The sequence below is a fragment of the Lutra lutra genome, chromosome 5 (assembly GCF_902655055.1).
Source record: "Lutra lutra chromosome 5, mLutLut1.2, whole genome shotgun sequence".
NCBI classification, from domain to species: domain Eukaryota; kingdom Metazoa; phylum Chordata; class Mammalia; order Carnivora; family Mustelidae; genus Lutra; species Lutra lutra.
Genome location: NC_062282.1, coordinates 133,017,833 through 133,040,054, shown reverse-complemented (window position 1 = coordinate 133,040,054; position 22,222 = coordinate 133,017,833). Strand labels below are relative to the sequence as shown.

The window sequence follows — 22,222 nt, the reverse complement described above, 5'->3', positions numbered from 1 at the left end:
ATCCTTAATCTTAGGTTGACTCCCATGAAATTGATATTTTGTACATCAAAAATGGTGAAATACTGTCAATTTCATACACCTCAACCTAAGTAAAATGGCTAACAGTGTAGAAAGAGAGAGACATGCACCAAGCTAGACTAAGGAGAAGGGGACTATCCTCATGCCATAAATTGCTGACATTTCTGGCAAATACTGCACAGATGAAACTAAAACTATTCAAGTACTGACTTGCCATTGCCCTACAAGAACAATCAACATGGAGTCACAAATCATAAAAAGAAAGGACTTGGAGGGATTTGGGCAACAGCCCCTCATCTGGAGGTCCAAGGACTGAAGCAAAGCTGTATCTTGGGACAGACACTAATCACTGTCTCAATACTTCAACCTGAGGGCTCTTGGAGAGTCCCATCCTACAGAGAAGCCGCTCCACCCCAAGGTCCTTACTGCCACAGAAGGCGGCTCCCTAACGCAGCCATGCTGGGAAGAATCAAGCATGGCCTCACTTTACAAAAAGCAGGAGGCAGCAAGCCCAGTTTCCTACAGAGGTAGCTGGACTTTTTCCTATACTCTAGTGAAGCAGGACCTTCAGACAGGCCAAAGCTCTTATTTGGCTTACTTGTCACAAAACAAAGAGCTGAGTAGAGAAAGCTAATCCTGGCCTCTGCAGCGTCACCCAGCAGAGAGCAAACACTTCATAAATCTCCCCATCTTCCCACAGCCGCAGCTCCTCTCTTCCCCTCGGCCACTCCTATTCAGGACAGGGACATCTTCTCCAGCTGCTGGGTCTCTGATGATCATGCAGTCTTTCAGAATCCAGCTCTCCAACAAAGGATCTGAGGGGACATACATCAGCTAGCTTTCTTGTTTGCCAACAACACCTGCCAACTGTGGAGAGGAAAGGCACTGGGAGACTCTGCTGGGCACACAGAACAGAGGATGGCAAGTCCAGGCTTAACAAAGGGCTGGAAGAAAATGAGAGGCTATGCTACAGGAATCACAGGGACCAGGACAGGAAGAGTCTTGTGAATGTACCAGGACTGTGAGGGATGACCTACAACCTTCCCTCTACATCTGCCTCTCCTGCTTCCAACTGTCCACCCTCATTTCACTCAGATGCTTACTAATGACTCACAACGCTAGGTAGTAATATACGGATTAGCTGAGCTCAGGCCATAGCTGGCCTGTTGGACCTGAGGCAGGAAGACGGAGGATCTGATGTGGCTGAGAGACCATTTCCCAAAAGGAAATCAGGGGAATGGCCGCTGGCCAGTCAATATTAACTAACACCCATAACAAGGAAACAAAGTATTTAGTTAGAACAGGAAGGAATTGAGGCCAGTTACACTCTCTGTTTTGGGACAAATTCCAGGTATATATCCATCTGTTATTGTTCAAGGATGAATAAAAAGGGGGAAAATACTTGGACTTATCGGGTGCAACATAAAGAATGCAGAACTGAGGGTTAAAAAACAAGCAAACAAAACCAGTTAAAACCATGCATTCAAAGGCAGAAAAGAATACGTTTCATAGCCCAGAGAACTGAATCTGAGGTGGGGGAGAAAAAGAACCCTTAAGAAAAATCTCCCAAACACAGTAAATATAACAAAGAAATAAAAATATGCATGTGCAAAGGAGAGACTCAATAACTAGAAAATTCAATCTCCAAAGAAAATAAAAACAGTACATAGTAAAAGCAGAACACATTAGCCGAAGATATGTTTGAACTGACAGACGGAAAATTTAGTAACAAGTTATACCTAGATACGTGGTCAAAATTTAGAATTTTATGGATAAAATTTTAAAAATCCTAAAAATGTCTGAGCGGGGAGGCGGAGGGGAAGGTTATCTTCACTGAAGCAATATATTAAAAAGCTCTTTTAAGAAAGAAAGCATATATTTTATAGTTAAATTCTTTTATTAAAAGATGAAGACTCGGGGAGCCTGGGTGGCTCAGTGGGTTATGCCTCTGCCTTTGGCTCAGGTCATGATCCCAGGGTCCTGGAATCTAGCCTCACATCAGGCTCTCTGCTGAGTGGGGAGCCTGCTTCCCCCTCTCTCTCTGCCTACTTATGATCTCTCTCTCTCTCTCTCTGTGTCAAATAAATAAATAAAATTGTTAAAAAACAGTAAAATAAATAAAAGATGAAGACTCTCCAGATGACTTCAGAACTAAAATCTATATTGAGTGTCCAAGAGTAAGGCTCAAAGTGATAAAAGTTAAAATAACAAGAGCTTTTAATATTTATTAAGGACTTCAAATACACCAGGCATTGGGCTAAGCATTTATTGGTATTCATTCAATCCTCATAAAAACCAAATAAAATATGTCCCAATATTATACCCACTTGACAAACGAAAAAAAAAAAAAACAAGGCACAGAGAGATTAGGTAATTTGCCCAAAGTTCACACAGTAGATGGGAGCTGTCAGAATTTGATCCCAGGTATCCTGGTTCCAGGGCTCAGCCATTTGAACAGCTGTTCTAAATGAATTCTCTTTAATGTAAAAAGGACAGTAGAGATCAGGCAAACCCCAACAAACTACAAGTGAGTGGTAGTAATAGTAATTTTAGTCATTAAAAAGAGAAAAGATAGTTATTTATTAATGGTGAGAGTTAGAATTTATGATCAAAGAAAGAAATACTCAGCCCAAGAGAGTCCAAACCTTATAGCCCCATTGTAGATGTTCAAGAAACAGATGCAGAATGAACGACAGAATGAGCTAATAAGCAAAGACCGGGCATGAATCCTTATGTACTGAATTTAAAAAATAACAAAATCCCTAAAAATAAAAGGAAGTCAACAGGGGAACAGGGACAAAAAATAGGTACAGTCACTCCTGCTATAAATGCTTGCTTCAAAAACAAAAATTTACCCCAAAGTGAATGACTATATCAGGGAGCAAATTTTGTATTGTTTAAGTGAAATTTTGTCCCTGAGAAACAATAAAAGAAGGCAGAAAACTGCACCCAGCTGAACCAGCCACAAAGGGACACATAAGACAGACAGACAGACAGACACACACACACACATACACACATGCCTCCAAGGTCTACCAGCTACCTTAGTTCACTGTCTGTGTTCATGACCATCCACATATGCCAAAAAACTTTCTGTCAAGTTTCAGATAACCCACTTTCTACTACTTTGCACTAACTCACAATCTGTACCCCTTTTGACACCTAGGTCTACAAGCAAATCTCAGGTCTTTTATTGTAGCATTTAGGTATTTTTAACCACCTAACATATGTAAAACTCTACCAGCATCTTCATTATGTTCACATCTCATGTGTGTGTGTGTGTGTGTGTGTGTGTGTGTATCACTAGCAAAGTTTATGAATGCTGTGCCCTGTCAAGAAGAAAAAAAAAAAAAAAGGTCTGATGGATAATGATCAAAAACCAATTCTCCCCAAATTATCTTTAAATGTTTGTGTCAACTTCCATCAAAATCCCTTTCTTTTCTGATATGGTAGGAAGAATTTAACAAATTAATTTTAAAGCTCCTTGGGAAAATTAAGAGGTCATTCATTAAAGGAATTTATCAGTAAAGAAAGACAAGGGGAGATTTAAACTATCTGTTAATAAAATAGATCTTAAAGCCACAACAATTAGAATCAAGCAGAAAAGTCCATGAAAAAGGTCAGAAAACCCAGAAATCAATGCACATTTAAATACAATAAAGACCGGCACTTCAAATCAGTAGGGAAAAAAATGGACAATTTACATCTTAGGGCAGCAGCAGAGCACAGCATGGGAGGGAATGGCCTGTGGGGTTGGACAGGCTGCCCGGATGGCACACCAGCCAGGCGCGTCCCAGCTGGGTGACCCCAGACGACCAGTGTCTTTATCTGTGAAACGAGGACAGTCATTGTACCTACTTCACAGAACTGCTGCGAGGATTATCAGTTATCATTTGTCAAGTGCTCAGAACAGCCACTAAAACACTAAGTGCTATATATGTGATATTAAATAAATAAAAGAAAGAGTTCATGCTATGATAATCCTTAACCTCTTGGGAACAGAGGGGAGGGAGACATGGGGAACAGAATCTACCATCATACCACATTAAAAAGATAAATTTCAGCATTTTAAAAACTGAATGATAAATTAAACTGGGGTGGGGGGAGGACTGTTCATTTGATCTTTAGATTGGGAAAGACCTTTTAAAATAGGACAGTAAAGCATTAAGAAAACAGATTAATATGTTCGATTACATAAGAATTTTTAAGTCTGTATATCAAATACTAATAAGTAAGAAAATAACTTGAGGGAAAATAAGGGTTGATGTACATGCATATAAACTTACAAATGGGTAAGAAAAAGTATACTATGGAGCAATTCACAAAAAACTTAGCCTGTATATATGAGAAAATATGCAACATTTATCAGTAATCAAAAATTCAAATTAAAATATTTCAACCATCAAATTGGTCAAAGTTTTAAAAAAAAATTATATTGGAGGCCAACTAGGCAGAGACATTGGTACAATTCTATATGGAAGATAGAAGAATACTCTGAAACAATCTTTCCAGGGGTCACTTTGATTATACGCTTCAAAAGCCGTTTAAAATATTGAGCCCCTTTGACCTAGTAATTCAATTTCTGGGACAAAGGTGGAACACAGGATTTCAATAGCAAAGTTTCAAGTCACTTTTTCAGAGATGAACCAGAAACAAGGAAAAAAGGATGTGAAGAAATATTTTAAATTTCAGATAATAAGGCTAAGAATTTTTACCTTCTAAAAATTCAACACTTCAGTGTATAATTAATGTTTAATATTACCAAATTGCAAAAACAAAAACACAAAGAAAACAAAAAAAAACAAAAACAGTTTTAAAACAAACCTTTTAATAGCATCCTTCTTCGGCTTATCTATAGTATCCCACCACTTTGAAAGGTAAGAAATCTCAGACCACATAAATTTTCTCCGTGAGTCTTCTTTCAGCTTGATGACCATGTTATTAAAAATATACTGAGTCATCTCTCTAAAGTAGTCATCAAAAGTCTTCAACCAACCTAAATCAAGACACAAATATACAACAAAGGTCTGATTCGTATGTCTGATTTCAACTCAGTCACATTCCATTGCATCACCTTTGGAAGCCCTTAGATATTTCATTCATATGAAGACACATTTAAAAATTTCAGAAATGTTTTAAGTAGTGAAATTCCATTTCAATGGACATAAAACTCAAAAAAACTCACTGATGACAAGAATACTCTGAAAACTGCAAAATTCAGATAGAAATGAGGAAAAAAATGAGAAAACGACCTGAGGACAAAAAGTATTTATTTATGCTTAATAACTATGGTATCAAATTCAATTACTTATATCTATCTCTAATTTAAGGAATTTGCTTTAATTTTAAAAATCTGAACAGCATTAACAAGCTGGTACTACTCATAATGTGGGACGAAAACTGTATCCTTTCATATGACATCTGAAATTTCCTACGCATTTTAGTAAGTTAAATCAAGAAAAAGAAAATCACAAGAATAAACTGTATCTAAAAGCCAGAAGCAAAGTAGTAAGATAATTAAGAGCCCTATTATGAATACAGAGAAGTAGAATTCTGCCAAGAACGGGCATTAGTTTCCAAAGGCTGTAAATTACTCCATTTTTTGGAAGCACAAACTGACACTAATCAAACACCACAAGTGTATACATGTACGTCAGGTCTTTTTCAAAAGAAAATTGCAGATACTAAGGACTTAGTTCTCGGACTTTTCTCAAATATCCTGGAAATTTTATCTAAAGATACTTGCAATTTCACTATGAAGAAACATCATTTTATAAGATTTTATTTATTTGCCAGAGAGAGAGAGAGAAGAGACCACAAGCAGGGGAAGCAGCAGGCAGAGAGAGAAGCAGACTCCCTGCAGAACAGGGAGTCCGATGTGGGGCTTGACCCCAGGACCCTGGGAGCATGACCTGAGTCAAAGGCAGAGACTTAACTGGCTGAGCCCGCAGGCGCCCCATTACTATAAAGAAACATTTTTAACAAGACCCATACATCCAAGCATAGCCCTGCCTGTCAGAGCATCAAAGCAACATGATGAGCGGCTGAGGCAAAATCATGGCCAGCTATCTACTGGCCAAAGAGACCCTTCAGAGAACAAACTCTTATCTCTCAAATCTTACAGAGGTAGGAGTTTCTACACATCCAGGCTAAATGACTTCTTTATTTTTTCCAAACCTCAAACATGTGGGACGACTAAAATATTAAGGGCTCAATGGGTTAGTTCTTTTTTCTATAATTAATATCTAAAATATACTATATTGGCTGGAAAAATATTAAAATCTGCTAGGACAGATAAGACAATACAACGATTTTGACAATGAGCTTCTGAAAAGGGCACTGCCACTATGACTATATTTCTCCCTTTTAACTAAAATCTATTCATTCAATACATAGTTATTTAGTGAGCATGTACAAAATGACAGGTTTGAATGCAGTATAAAATATTCTTTATAGGACTTTCTTGATCTGGGACACTTTTAAGTACTTTTAAAGTCACCAAAGAAATACTACGTGGATAATTCAACTTTTCTATGTTCAAACAAAAAGCTTGTACATACAGAAAATTCAAAGATAGCTCACTAAATAGTGGTTTGCAAAGAATTCCATTTTGCTTGGCTAAGGTACAAACCTGGATTCCTGCCCCAGAGCACAAAGCCAAGATCCACATCTGGATTCCCAAAGACAAGCAAAGAATATCCAACCTACCCCTAGAATGCTCTAACTGACTGCTGAGCCCACCAGGTCAACATCCAAGACAAAAAAAAAAAAAAAATCAAGTGCTCAGACCTGAGCCCAGGATATAACACAGGACTTGATAAATACTAGTTACTATTATTTTATCATCTTCATCAGTCTTTAAGTGCCCCTCCCTCATCTCTACAATCAAAACGGGTAAAAGAAGAAATAAAAGATATTTCTAACATCTAAATTTTGAAAAGTACACATTTATTTAAAACATTTAAATCAGCTGTTCCATATCTTAAACATATTGGTGACCCAAAACTTTGGTTTACAAAGAATTCATTCTATGGCCCTGTTACGGGCTGAATTATGTCCCCTCAAAATTCCTATGTTGAAGTCCTAAACCTCCGTACCTCAGAATGCAACTGTATCTGGAGAAAGGGTCTTTCAAGAGGTGATTAATGTATAATAAGGTCATGAGGGTGGGTCCTAATCCAATGTGTCATTACAAGAAAAAGCAATAGGACACAGATGCACACAGAGGGAAGACCAGACGAAAACAGAGGGCTATCTGCAAACCAATACAAGAGGCCTTCGGAAGAAACCAACACTGCTAACACCTTGATTTTGGACTTCCAGCTTCCAGAACCATAAGGAAATGATTTTCTGTCACTTAAGCCACCCAGTCTGTAGTACTTTGGGATGGCAGCCCCAGGAAACTAACTTAGCCTTAGGACAAATCAGTATTGTTACCATCCAAAAAACAAAAATTAATATGTGGAGAGAATTTATTTTACCAAGTACCATCATAATATTTAATTTAACACATATCTACCTACATATTGCAAGACTCAGCTAAAATCATATGTATGTAAGTAACATGTACTTCTGCACCACACTATTCCTATAGAGGTGCAGTAAGGACCATGTAAGTTCTTGAAATGTCTCTGTGAAAATTAGTCTTTAAGACATCACACATAATTTTGACCTGAATTTCAACAAAGGTCAAAGCTAAGCCCTAATTATTTGGCTATTAACTCAATAAAAGAAAAGAACTATGAACAACAAAGGACTCCAAAATTAATTTAATAATAAAACTCTGGTAATCTAGCATAGAAACCAAATTTAGAAGAAATCGTCTTTATGAAGATAAAAAAGTAACAGGTTTTTTTTTCCTTTTTAAGTATAATTATGTGTTTTCATCGGTTATAATTTATTATTAGCTAAGACCCTTTCAAAGAATAGTTTATCACAGTTTTCATAAAGAAATCAGTGACTGATTAATCCATTTTGCCTTCAACACTTCATCTGCCCTTCAACAATCATGCAGAAAATATGTCAAAGATATTTACGTGAGCCAAAATACATGCTCAGAGATGTCAACTTAAAAGCCTTCCATAAAACTCATCTATAATAGATACTAATATCACTATAATATAGCACAATTAATGAAGAATGAACTAAAAGATAGCCTCTTGCAGCTTTCAATATTGAGTAATATAACAGTAAATTAGCTTTTATTGCTCTTATACAATAGAGTAATCAAGTATTCCCTCTATACTGAATTGGCTCTTTCTTTTCCTCAATTACTGTAAAACTACAATTGTATATTAACATGAGACCAATCAGAAAGATAGTATTTTATGAAAAGTTGTATGGGACGATTTTCTGTGACATAAAATTATATTCCTACCTCTGGATTTAACAATCTTAGGACATTCAGTAGCAAACTGATTTACTTAAGTGGTCAATTCACAGTCTTTTTCTTTCCCTTGAATACACTTGGAAATTGAACCAGAGCTAGAATAGCACGAAGAATACCTTTCCATTTCCTCTTTTCCCCCTCTAACAACACTCTAATCCATAAAACAGCTAATCATCATTTTTTAGTAAGTGGGGAAATATCTGAAACGAAGAATACATAATTAGAAGTTCTATAAGGCAGGCATAACTCCAAATTCGCTATCACTATTTTATCATAAAAAAAATTCTACAATATAAAGCCTAATAAAGTTGACAACTCTACTGGTTATTTTTAATGCATATGGACAATTAAGCACCTCATGGCTGTTCACTGAAAAAACACAATTTTTTAAAATTTGACTCTTGATCTAGCTTCAAAGTCCAAAGACACTTTGTGGGGCTCTCATCCTCAGAAGGAACTCTCAGTTTTATTTGGTTCAAGGGCATACACAGCACCCATTTAAGACCTGGGCAAGGGGATCCCTTCCTGAGCCCTGGACACTTGAGGGATCGTCCCATTCTTCCTCTGACCACACTCCTTTCACACAGTAAATTCCCAAAGCAAAGAACCTCCCCACACACAGCCTGCCCTGATCTGCCCTCTTGAGTACCAGGGCCCAAAAATCTGTGTTCAGATGGCCCCAAGACAGTTTCTAGAGCCCACCAGGGGCCTTCAATAGGACAGTTGGCCTACTGGTGGTAACCTCCCTAGCCTGAGCAATAGGCAGGGCAGATGCAGTTTGCAGAGGTATGGGAAGAGTCCTGGGGTGTATGCAAGCAAAGGAGGGCAAGTTTAGGACAGGGCCATTTCTAGGAGATGGGACTGGGCTACCAGAGGCTGGCTCTTTCCACACACACCAACACATTCCAGTGGAGAACTGGAGCCTGATGCATCTCAACCCACACCCAGCCTTCCTGATAACGGTTCTGTTTCTCAAGGCAGGAGGAAAAGACCTATTTTTATTTAGCAACGTATCAATGTGATTTATGACTTTTAAATGTTTATACAAAGGGTCTGAGGGCCTCCAGGTATTTCTGCCCCAATTCCTACAAATTTAAGAACCTATAACCTGAACTTCAAAGCAGTCAATTCTCATGAAGCCGGCACCTGGTATGAAGCTTACACTGTCAAGAATTCAATAAGTATGTGATAGATGAATGAAATGTATGGCCGAAAGGATGGGGGGGAGGGGAAGGTATATGAAGTATAAATGTAAGTTTATTCCTCCAACTAGAAATGAAACCAAAAGGAAAAGACACGGCACACATACACAATTAGCTCTAACGCATTCATTGTCTGTTCTGATGCTAACCTAATAATCTTTGGCCATTGTCTTTTAAGGCTGTATTTTATATTTAGAAAAAGCTATGTCAGCCCTAAGATGATTTAAAACATACATCCCAAAGAGGGCATGCTTCTCAAATCAATGCTACATTGTTGTGATTTTAACTGCTACGATGATTTTTTTAATGACTATATTTATTCTACTCAAAGTTAAATAGGTGCCAACTGTTAAGAACACGTAAGAAATTTTGAGTCAAAAATAATTATATCCAGATAATAAACACACAAAAACTACAACTGAAGCTTCAGATTACTTCTGTTTTAACAGGATATTCGTAGATTTAAAAATAAGTACAAATATTCATAAAATAGGAAAGCTTCTTTAATTCAGTAATTATGTTATTATCTACCAACATACGATCAACAGGTTTCTTTCATCACTTGTCAAACCCTTCCACAGTTGACTGCAATAGCCAGTCTTACACTTAAGGCATCACATACCATCTTAGTTGGTTTTATTGTATCTGTTTTAATCAAATCTAATGGTTAATTTTAATTCCAACCTTTCTATTATAAGTTAAGCTTGTCTCCACCCTCCCCCAACCCACAGAATGTGAAAGAGCTTAAATCAATGTCCTGTTCCAGATTATTCATTCAAACACATTCAAACCTCTAAGAAGGCAAAGCAATAAAGTTAATCAGTGAAAAGAGATTCCACAGTGAAAATATGAACAAAATGCTGTGGGAATAAAGAAGTGGTGAATTACTACCATAAGGACAGAAGAGATTCTTAGAATAGTCATCATCTGGCTAGAGGAAAAAGGTGGTAGTTCCCAAATAGAAGGCAGAGCATATGGAAAAGACACTAAGCTACAAAGGTCTGTGTCAATTTCAGGGAGCAGAAGGCAGGCGGGTATGGCTGCATGGAAGCTTACACAGTGGGAGTATGGAGAGAAATAAAAATAGAAGTGGGGGTCAGATCACTGAAAATCCTCTAAACCATTCTTGAATCTTGCTGAAATTTTAGGAGAAAGGAAGTTAGGGTGTTTTGATCTGTGCTTTCAAAAATGAATATACTAGGTGTATACTCATATACTATACACTATATATACTCTTATATACATATATAGTGTATTACATATACTATATACTATACATGAATGAAGATGGTAAAGTAAAAAACAAACAGGAAATGAGGCCACTGCAAAAATTCTCGTGAAAACACTCATGAGACCAAGGAGGCAAAATGAAGAGAATATGCTGACAGATGCTCCCGAGAGGGAGGAGAGAGAGACTCGAGGATGAAATTGAGGTTTTCCAGAGACCTGTGAGTCTTTCAAAACCTAGAGGCCTGCTGAATCCTGTATATGCTTCTGAACTCGGGTTTCCAGAATCACCTCACCTTTTTTCCAGGTGATTCAGTGTCATCTAATAGTTTTCAAAGCGTATCAGCTTCACTTCCACTAAGTTGTTTGAGATACAGCACTTTTTGAACCCATGTAAGATGTCCTCACTGGAAATTCTATCCCACACCACGGGAGCCGTTTGCATTACTGTTAGGAAAGCCAGGGTTTTGTTCATCCTACAGCTATATGTATAATGCCCAATTGTGACTCCTTACTATATTGCTTTTCGAAATGCCCTTTAAAAGACCTGTGTACCTCGATATTTGACTTCTGCATTATAAGATTAACCACCACAAAAATTTCTAAATCTGGGCTGAAGTCACTTCCCTCCCTTGTTAAGGACTCCATCCACGAACATCAGTTCACAGGACACGCCAGGCCCTAATATGTCCTCCCCAAACAGAGCTTAGTGGTTTGAAAAAAATGAAAAGTGTCTATAATATGAGAGACATCGTTAGAAGCAAAAGTGAAAGTGACTTCCTTCAAGGAGTTACTCTTAGGATATGAGGCTAGTTAGCCTTACAATCAGGCAAATATGAGGCAAATTATCAGTTTCTAAAAGAAACCATTTAAAAACTGGAAAATACTGCTTCTAAATGACTTGCTAATTGTAAAATATGCAGCAATGAGGAAAACCACTCACCATCTCATGTACTCAAGTACTATTTGAGGACAGGGACATCCATTTTAATAAGGATAGACCAGAAGAAAAAAGGACGGGAAACAGTGTGGTGAGGAGTCTACTTCTGCGAGATAGTTCATAAAATGTTTTATATGATTAATCATACTAAAGTAGATGATATCTGACGTGGAAACATTTAAAAGATCTTCTTTTTAGAAGCTCTGCCTGTGGTTTCATAAGTATTACCTTCAAGAGTCAATATTAAATGTTTCCAAGTCCTGAGTCCAGAGCTGGACAGCTTAGGTTCAAGCCCAGCCCTGCCACCAACACATTACTTGGACTCTTCTGCCTCAGTTTTCTCATCTGTGAAATAAGGGTAATAACAGGACTTTTGCCATAAAGTTGCTGAGAGCAGAACTGGATTTAATATGTGTATAAAACAGGGCCTGAAACACAGAAAATTCCTGTAAGTACTAGCAATTATTTGTATAACTGGCGCATTGGTGAGCTCTGAAGACCCAGACTTGAAAGATAGACAAAAGTAACCAAATTGGGAGAATGAGGACCTGTTTGATGATCACCGCATCTCTAGGTGCTACTTGATCTATGTGCTCCTAGGGAATGCAGTCAGAGCCACAACAATCAGCCTTTTCCCTCTGAAAAGGAACCTCAATATACCAATTCTAGAGATTGCTTAAAAAAATAATTCTAAAGAGCTATGTAAACATTTAACTCTTAATGCCAACATTTTCTTAATTAAGATTGCCAGATAAAATATAGGATGCCAAGTTAAACTTGAATTTCAGATAAATAATGAACAAATATTCACTATGTGTTCTGTATAATATTCGGAACACATAATACACTAAAAAAAATATTGTTTATTGGAAATGTAAGCTTAACTTACTTTCTTTTTTTTAAATCTGGCAACCCAAAGAGTTCCTGGGTGGCCCAGTCGGTTGAGCACCTGACTCTTGGTTTTGACTCAGGTCATCTCAGTCTCCTGAAATCAAGCCCAGAGTCAGGATCCATGCTCAGCGGGGAGTCTCTCTCCTTTTGCCACTCCCCTGCTTGAGCACTCTCTAAAATAAATAAATAAAATTAAAAAAATAAAAAAAAAATCTGGCAACTCTATTAACAACCCAAGTTTCAGATAAATGTGCCGAATTAGTTAATCCCCATAAAGCAAGAAAATCAACTAAAGAAAGTATCTGGAGAAGCAGCATGGTAAAGAGAAAGAACAGAGATCTCAGAATCAGGCAAATCTGAGCTTTAAGTCGCCACCCTGTGCCAATTTATAACTGATGAATCTCAAAGACATTAGTATACCTACTTTAGCCTCACTGTCCTCACCTGGTAAATAGGGTTTAACTTACTAGTTTTGAGGGTTGCAGAATGGATTACATGAAGCAACACACACTTGACACTCCCCTAATACAAGACAGGCAATGACTATTACTCAGCCCTTACTCAGTTCTCCTCCATTCTATCTTAGCTCCGGAAACTCAAATTTCCCATCACAGTAGCCAAAACCAAAGAACTCAGTTTAACCCTTAATTACTGAACAGAACAAAGTGCCCCCCAAACTGTGCCCATGAACAAACCTCCCCTCTCCTAATCATCTCCTTCCACTCAGCAGGTTTCTTTGGCAGCAGGACTTGCAAGTCTCCCCTGTTTTCACCCACCTGTGCAATACCTAACTAGGGCTGCCCGGAACTCTTTTCTTCTGACTGTGCTGAACAATATATGAACAGAAAAACCTTCCAAATAACTTAATTCTGTGACTTCCTCACATTTTTGGTCCTTCTTGTTTTTTAAGAATAAGGGCACATAGGGAAACCTGAATAGCTCAGATGGTTAAAGGTGACTCTTGATTTTGGCTCAGGAAATGATCTTGGGGTCATGAGACTGAGCCCCACGTCTGGCTCTGCACTCAGATGGGAGACTGCTTGGATTCTCTCTCCCTCTCCCCTGCTTTCTCTCTCTCTAAAATAAATAAATAAATCTTTAAAAAGAAAAAAAAAAAAGAAGGACACATAAACACATTTCAAATTATCATATAATGCTAAAAGCAAAATTGTTTTCTTAATTTTCAAAAAAAAGTGAAAAATCCTACTCACTCATTTGAATCAATAAAAACTCTAGAAGAATTGCAAATGTGCAAAATAAAATGATTTTCCACTGCGGCTCCTGTGCCTAGGTCTCTCTCCTATTTGGAGTCATGCCACATGGGGGATTATTTTCTAATGTTCATTTTACAAATTGCTTAACTAACAAAATGCTGTCCAAGTTTCCATTTAGTATACCTTATCTGCTCTGTACACACTGTGATTTCTTTGAAGGAAAATTAACTAAATATTTCAGCAGTTTAAGTAGTGGGAAGGAAAGAATTAAGAATGTAGATACAAAGGTGCTGTAATTGTGTTTTAATCAGCTTATTAAATATAACATGAACATGTATCAATCAACTAACATTTAATTTCATGGTCTATGATTCAAAACTTTTCAAAAGCATAACAGTACAAAGTTATCAGCATTTACTTAACAATTCCTTTCCAATTTTGTTTTAACTCATTTAAGCCACATAAAATACTGTATGACAATTGTTACATGTCCTCATGGACTGGAAGAAGGCATGACAGGAATTAAAATACATAATTTGAAATTTATCTGTCTTATGAGATATCAGAACTTGATCCAAAAAGAAAAATACCAACATATATAAAAACACAGCAATGTAATTCTTAAAGTTAGGGAACGCAATAAAAAAAGTCTATTTCAAACACTCCTATCCCCAACAGACAAAACTCCATCGACAAAACAAGCCACAGAGCTAAAGTTTGTTTTAAACTGTTGCTGCAGAAAATGCAAACAAATCTCTCTAAATCTCATTTAGAAAGTAAACCGCCTAACTGCACATTCATTTAGGAGTATTATACGAAGATTTCCCATTACGAAGTCACATTTTGACTCGGAATGTTTGTGCACACACTTATCTCTTTTCTTCCACTGAAAGAGGGGTTTCTTCATGATTCGAATCATTTAGTTCTTCACAGAATAATTTAGTTTACCTCAACTCTACTTTTGTGAAGGAGCAATGAAAATTATGAAGAAAAGCCAGGGGGTTCTGTTCTCTAGCACTTGGCTTAATAGCAGAAATTGCTTTCGCTTTAAAAGGTCTGTGTCTGGCCATTATTTTTCCCTCAAGTGCTGGAGGGCCTGAGGGTAAGGGTCATTAACATTTTTTACTAAGACAAAAAGACTCAACTGTGGTTGCTAAGATACCAACAGACAGAGTCACCTGTAGCAGTGAGGACCACTGACTAGAGAGTCTCCCCAGGGAACAACACACTAACTACTGCTGGAACGCCAAGACACAAAACCTCAAAGGTACAGGCAATCCCTGCCCTTGAAGAGCTTCGTATCATCTGCCATTTGTATTTAAAATTCCAAAGAACATTTTAAATATATTTTTTTTTAAGGAAGAGAAATAGGACAACAGGAAAAAGAGATGGAGGAAAGGAAACTAAAGAAAAGTGTATGTCAACATCCAATGTTTCATCTTAGACTGCAGAGCCACATTCCCTGGTTCATTAGCTTATTTAATTGATTAAGTCAGTACCATGTGCTGGTTACTCTTCTGGGCATTAGCGACATGCTGGTTATAAGACAAAGTCTCAGCCCTCACTGAGCTTACACTCTAGTGAGGAGACAAAGCAGAAGTGCTGTAAGTGTTGCGATCTCTGGGTGCAAGCGGGGCAAAGTTTATGAAGTTCAAGTAGCTTCAGAGGGGCACAGAGACAGGTCGAGAAGGCCTTGTCTATATTTAGCGATTATTATATGCCAAATGTGGTGCTAGGCAATGACGGGAGGCACGTGTTCTCTGTCTCTCAAGTGTACTCAGGTGGGAGATCCAGGGAAACTAACGAGGAATTCCTTGGTGCCACTTACTGGCCCCGGAAGCTTGACAAGCTGGTGACATCTTCGTCTTGTAATAATGGCACTCACATTCAAGGGTTATGGTGAGCATTCCATGTTCATAAAACATTTGGCACACTGCCTGGTAAACTACAAATTTTATTACTATAGTTTAGTGTGCGTGTTATAGAATTACAAAAAATGAGATTGGTGGAAATTGAGGATGGCATAAAAGGGGAGGAGATAATAAAAGTCTTTAGAAAATCCCAAAGGGAGGAGAAATGGGTTCACACAAGAACCTGCAAGACATACTGCCAAGTGTATTTATAAGAAACTGGATATAGTGGAATCCCATCTCGCACCTAATTAAGTGACAAGAACTAAACTGCGTATAGCCGGCAGAGAAGAAAGGAGAGAACAGTTTAAATACTAGAGGGGCTCTGCCATCATTACACTCAATAAGGGAATATTTCAGAGTGAATGAGATTTACAGAGAAAATCATCTGTAGTTCTACAGGCAAACTCAGATCCCATGTGTGATGTGTGAGCACCTCCCCTCACTGTAAGTCTAGATATAAACAAAGATCTATTTTGTAGTACACATACCCTAAATGCAGATATACTCTTTAATCTGGCATACAAGTAAAGAGCAAAAGGAATTTTAACTACATGTGATCACCATTTGTATGTACTTGATAACTATCACTTGAAAACACTATTCTACCCATATAATCTACATTTGACAGACACGCAATCGTGCCCAAAGGACTTGGGGCCAGTCTACAGCAGAGCCAGGATGCCTGCCTCATTCTGCCTGGTTCTAGATCCCTGCAGTCTTTCCATAATGCCCAGCCATCGGAGTTTGGATTTGAAGCGACAGGCTAACACTAAGGAAGAATAGGACAAAAAACATTTAAGAGGAATGGTTAATAAGACTGATAGGCATGTCTAAGAAAAGATAAAGATATTAAGTCCAAGGACAGAGAAACCAAAGTCAGAAGTACGACATGTGCTCACTACAAATTCCAGAAGAATACTGATTGTACATATTTTACACCTCTGTGCATGCTATATATTGAAGTTTTATGGAAATTCAAACATTTCAGCATCCAAACTGTCTCCAAGTATGTTTCACATCCAAAGGCAGCACACAACCTGTATGCACAAACATACACATACGACTTTACCAAATCATGTGTCCAGACCTAAAGTAACAAGTTCTACTGTCTTAGAAACAAAAAGGAACATATGCCAATAAACCAGTGGGAAGGGATATAAGTCGGGATAAATGAATGTTGGGAGTAAAGAAAAAGCCTTCAAAATACTAGATGAATAATGGTGCCTCTGACAGTAATGATGAAATGGAGAAATTGAGAAAAATAACAAACAGAAGCGTTACGTCAGTCCTCAAAGGAAGTCTTTCGAAGTATATGCCCCCAAAAGTCCGGCAACCGAATTCATAAAGTATTTACTTGGTGCCAGTGTACTCGCACTAACAGATCTATACACTCAATCATGTTTCCCATTGTAATTTTAGGGATTTTCCCTTACGTTGGTGGAAAAAGTCTCCAGCCCCAATAAATAGCAAAAGCTGTCATATGAAATAATAACAAAAATGATAATGACAGCAGTTCCTGGAGCCATGCGTCATGCTTCTACATCTCATCTTATGAAGTAGGTACTTTATCCTGATTCTACTGGGGAAAAAATACTTTCATATTCAGTAACTTGCCTAAAGTTGTCTCACACCATGGGCTTGGGACTTCACACTCAGGTCCACCTGACCAAGACTCTTAACCACTTCACTGTTTCTCCATTTTAAAGATTCAAACATTCCCACGAGAATTCTGCATTTTTTAGTGCAGAGTTTATGAACATGAAGTAATTCTCCCATGCAGTATTTTATAAGACGTAACTATAATGAACGATCAGCACTTTAAGTGAATGCAACTTTTCATTGCCAAAACAAAGATCTTCTTGTGCTTATTACCATTTCACATTGTACAAGTACTATCCATGGATGGCACAAAAATTGATAAAAATAAAAACTCAAAATACAATGACATATAAAAGAAATCTGTTACTGTAGTAAGTCAACGAATAATGTCTCAAACATTTGAGAAATTGGATCTACCAGATTCTCATTAAAATACTCTGTGTGTACAGGGGCTTAATAACCTGTAGTTTTTTTGAAGTGCAAATTTTACCTGGGTCATTATGGGAATGAGGCACCACAAAGACTTGAAGGGGCTTAGAGTCCCATTCATTAAATAAATAGCTAATGTCAAATCCTTGTTTCCAAACTCCACCATCTGGATTGTCAAAAGGAATTAGACTGTAAACATCCAACATCTAAAAATACAAAAGACAAAATAAAGGCAAAAAAAAGAGTAAGTTTAACCATGTATTACCATTTTTAATTTGAACTTAATGTTGGAAAATATTTGCTCAGAGCTATTCACTGTTGACTCTGTATGTATTTTACTAGATAAAGTTATTTCTGTGTACATTAACTGAAGAGTTTAAGGCAAAAAACATTTAATTACCATTCAAATTCTTAAAATGCTACTGTTACTTAACTATCCTGATAAATAAGCTTCTCCCCTCTCTGCTTCTAATGAAAAATAAGTTCATTCAATTGCTTCTTGCCCTGCTTGACTTCTAATACAATCTAATAGAAATTGATAGGAACTAAACAGCAAAGAAAAAAAAATCTCTCTTTTTTTTTAGCAAAGAAAAAACTTTTTTTTTTTTCTTAAAGATTTTATTTATTTATTTGACAGAGAGAAATCACAAGTAAGCAGAGAGGCAGGCAGAGAGAGAGGAGGAAGCAGGCTCCCTGCTGAGCAGAAAGCCCGATGTGGGGCTCGAACCCAGGACCTGGGATCATGACCTGAGCCGAAGGCAGCGGCTTAACCCACTGAGCCACCCAGGCGCCCCCAAAGAAAAAACTTCTTATGAAATGCAATTATGACCAAATATTTCAGCATTTTCACACACAATACCGATAATTATTTTTTTTATTTCGAGTTGTCCTTTTTTTACAATTAATCACATATTTTTAAAAATCTGTATCTGAATGGAAATGCATCTACAGCTATTCCTTCTCTTAGCAAATATTATTTACTGTCTTCATTCTAAAAATAAAACTACAACTGAGTGAATGAGGCATAATCATGTGAAAATGGAAATTGTTAAATGTTCAAATGCTGCCTACATTTCCAATGTAATAGCCCTATGTAATAACCTATTTGGATACAAAGGAAAAAATATTGCAGGAAAAAAAAGAAACCTAAAAACTTGTATTTTTCATCCCCTCTATAATAATAAATGGGACAAAGAACACAGATGTCTTTGGTAAATTTTAAATTATGTAAAATTATTATATATTATAAAATATTTAAGCAGGCTACAAAAAAATTTAAAGATACCAAGCCATTATGTAAGAAATGAATACAAAGTATTTTAAGGCAACAACATCTCACTTCACAATGTATGAATTTATTTAATAAATAAAATTAAATGCTCCCAAGGAACAGTCGATAAATCTTTGGGAACCAGCTGGAAAGGAAGACGTATTAGCAGTCTCTGTTATTCCTTCTTTTCCTAGCCCTGCAGCTTGCCCTGTCCCACACTGCCTCGCTCTGCCCACGTTCTGGGGTTGTTCAGCAGCACAGTTGTTTCTGTCCAGCCCAGATTTAACAGCCCCCTCCTTTTTTTGTTATTTTCCTTTAAAAGGTACTTATTTAAAATCTATACAAGGCCAAGACTCACAAAAATAGACTCACAACACAGAATCCTGATAGTGTGTGAATCTGGTCACACACTAGTTGATAAGATTATAAGCACAAGGCCTGGCCAACTCTGTCCCCAGCTGTTGGCCCGTGAGCCATGACTTCAAGATCCTATCACGTTCTCTGTCCCCAGCAGTTAGTGGAAACATCTACTCTGAAGCGAGGCCAGAGCCAACCCATGTTGTCCAACTGTAAAATATTTGCTCTTTATGGACTTGTCACCCAATTCCAGCTGCAGGTCTAAGGTACAAGTTAAACGGAGCTCTGTGTTAACAGGCAGAACAGAGCACATTTGACCTTAAATTTAAGAAAAGCAGAAGTCCTTTCTTATCCTAGATTACGACTCCTCTACCCTCTAGAAAGGTGCTATCCAAGAGAAACAGAATCCAAGCCAAAATCCTTAATTTTAAATTTCCTAGTAAAATGAAATAAGTGAAATTAATTTTTATGATATATTTTATTTAAACCAATAGATTCATAATATTATCTCCACATATATGTAAAATGAAACAAAGTATCTTGCATTTGTTTTCACAGTAAGTCTTTAACATTAGAGCACATCTCAATTCAAACTAGCCACATTTCAAGTGCTCAGCAGCCACATGTGGACAATGACTTTCATACTGAACAGCACAGCTCTAGAATATTTCCCTTCCCTCTCTCACAAAGAGATATTCACCAGAAGGTATCTAACCCTAACCTGTGTGAAACCTATAATGTGTAACAGATATATAGTAAGAATAGGGCTTTTCTTATATTCTTTATAGGAAGATAAGAGAATCTCTTTAGCCAAATTTAAATCTCTAAAGGTCTTCATCTACTAGATCACATAAGACCTAAAAAGCATACAAAAAGGCCATAATCATAAAGTATAAAATAATAAAAAAAAATTGGGGGGAAGCATAGAATTACAGAATTTTATCACTAAAAAGAACTTTAATGACCATGTGACTAATCAATTTACTTTACAAAAACAGAAACTGGAATCCAGAGAGTTCAAGTAACTTACTAAGTTAAAACAGACACCAGATCAAAAAAGAAATAAAAGCAAGAAAAACTCAATGATCATTAACAAATGCATACATTACCTGCACATCTGAATTCTGACTTCCACTCTGCAAAGCGAATGAACAGTCTTCAGGGTCCACTACAAGGGACAGTTGTTTTGATGGCAGAAGAGGTGAGCCAGCACCCTGGCTGAAATTGCCTTGTGAACTTTTTGGACCATCCTCCACAGACTCACTCAAATTGATGACCGAGTCTCTAATATTTGAGATGATCTCATTATTCTCAGCTAGCAAACGTTCCAAATGGTCTATTTTTTCTTGCAACATTGAGAGCTGGCCCTACAATAAAAAAGAAAAAGGCAGCTATATGAAACTCTAATATAACTCTGCTGAGGCACACACATTTTTTTTTTTAAATTATGTGCCTGCCCAAGAGGGCAGCCACTCACCCTTTACTTGCCACTTTTATAAGTGGGATCACAAAAAGCGTGAACAGCTGGCTGTGTTGAAACACTAATTTACAGCAGAAAATCTCCATGGCTGCAATCTTTGTTTAATCACATTTTAAAATGTGCAACAGAGAGACCAAAAATATTTGGGGATTTATTTCCTATTGCCCCAAACCCAGTCCTAAAAGACTGTTGAGTTCTCTATAATAGCTAAGTACAACATATTATGTTCAGGTATGAAATTTTAAATTTCAGTTAACTGATACTAGTACTTGAAAGGGTCAAAAAGTATGAACCCGAAAAAAATCATTCCATTGTAGTAACCCTAGCAGACAATCCTAAATAAGAAATATCATCTACAGGAAGATCAATTAATCAACTCGAATTAGCCATATGCATGAAAAGTAACCACACTAGAGGTCATGCAGACTGCTTTTCCTACATTGTGCGACTTTAAGGTTTTTTATTGTTTTTATTTTTCTTTTTTAAAGATTTTATTTATTTGAGGGGCGCCTGGGTGGCTCAGTGCGTTAAAGCCTCTGCCTTCAGCTCAGGTCATGATCCCATGGTCCTGGGATCTAGCCCCACATCGGGCTCTCTGCTCAGCAGGGAGCCTGCTTCCTCCTCTCTCTCTGCCTGCCTCTCTGCCTACTTGTGATCTCTGTCAATAAATAAATAAAATCTTTAAAAAAAAAAGATTTTATTTATTTGAGAGAGAAAGTGAGAGACACAGCACAAGTGGAGGAGGAGGGGCAGAGGGAGAAGCAGGCTCCCCACTGAGCAGGGGCCCTGATGTGGGTCTTGATCCCAAGACCCTGGGATCACAACATGGGCCGAAGGCAGACACTTAGCCAACTGAGCCACCCAGCACCCTGAATTTAAGGTTTTTTCATTGATCCTCACATTTCATTAAGAGGTTTGTCATCTTTATAACATAAACCTTGTTGTGGAGAATAATATTTCAGCTTATGAGAGCAAGGACAATCTTTGTCTTCTTCACGCCTATATCTTGGGCCTTAAATATATGGTAGATACTTAAGTATTTGTCCCATGGCCTTTATATTTCTGGAACTCCACAATAAATCTTTAGTGAATACCCACTGTACCAGGCATAATGCTACATGCTGGGAAGACAGATATACATAAGATATGGGTCTGTACCTGAACAAAGAAAGTGACACTATCACTAGAAACAGCCTACCCAAAAGTCCACACTGGGGTTTAATAAAATAACTACACGCACAGTGAGCAAATAACTCTGGACACCCAAAAACAAAAGTTCTATCACCAGTAAAG

At 37.4% G+C, this 22,222-nt stretch overlaps 1 protein-coding gene across 1 annotated transcript in view; it reads right to left on the bottom strand.

Moving 5' to 3' along the window:
* The window catches only part of MAN2A1 (mannosidase alpha class 2A member 1), a 170,080-nt gene that overhangs the window by 123,284 nt on the left and 24,574 nt on the right, over window positions 1–22,222 (bottom strand). Inside the window, exons 2-4 of the mRNA XM_047729525.1 lie at window positions 20,559–20,816; window positions 17,884–18,028; window positions 4,843–5,014 (exon numbers count right to left, since the gene is read on the bottom strand). Coding sequence (XP_047585481.1) covers window positions 4,843–5,014; window positions 17,884–18,028; window positions 20,559–20,816 — 575 coding nt within the window. The remainder of the gene's footprint in view (window positions 1–4,842; window positions 5,015–17,883; window positions 18,029–20,558; window positions 20,817–22,222) is intronic.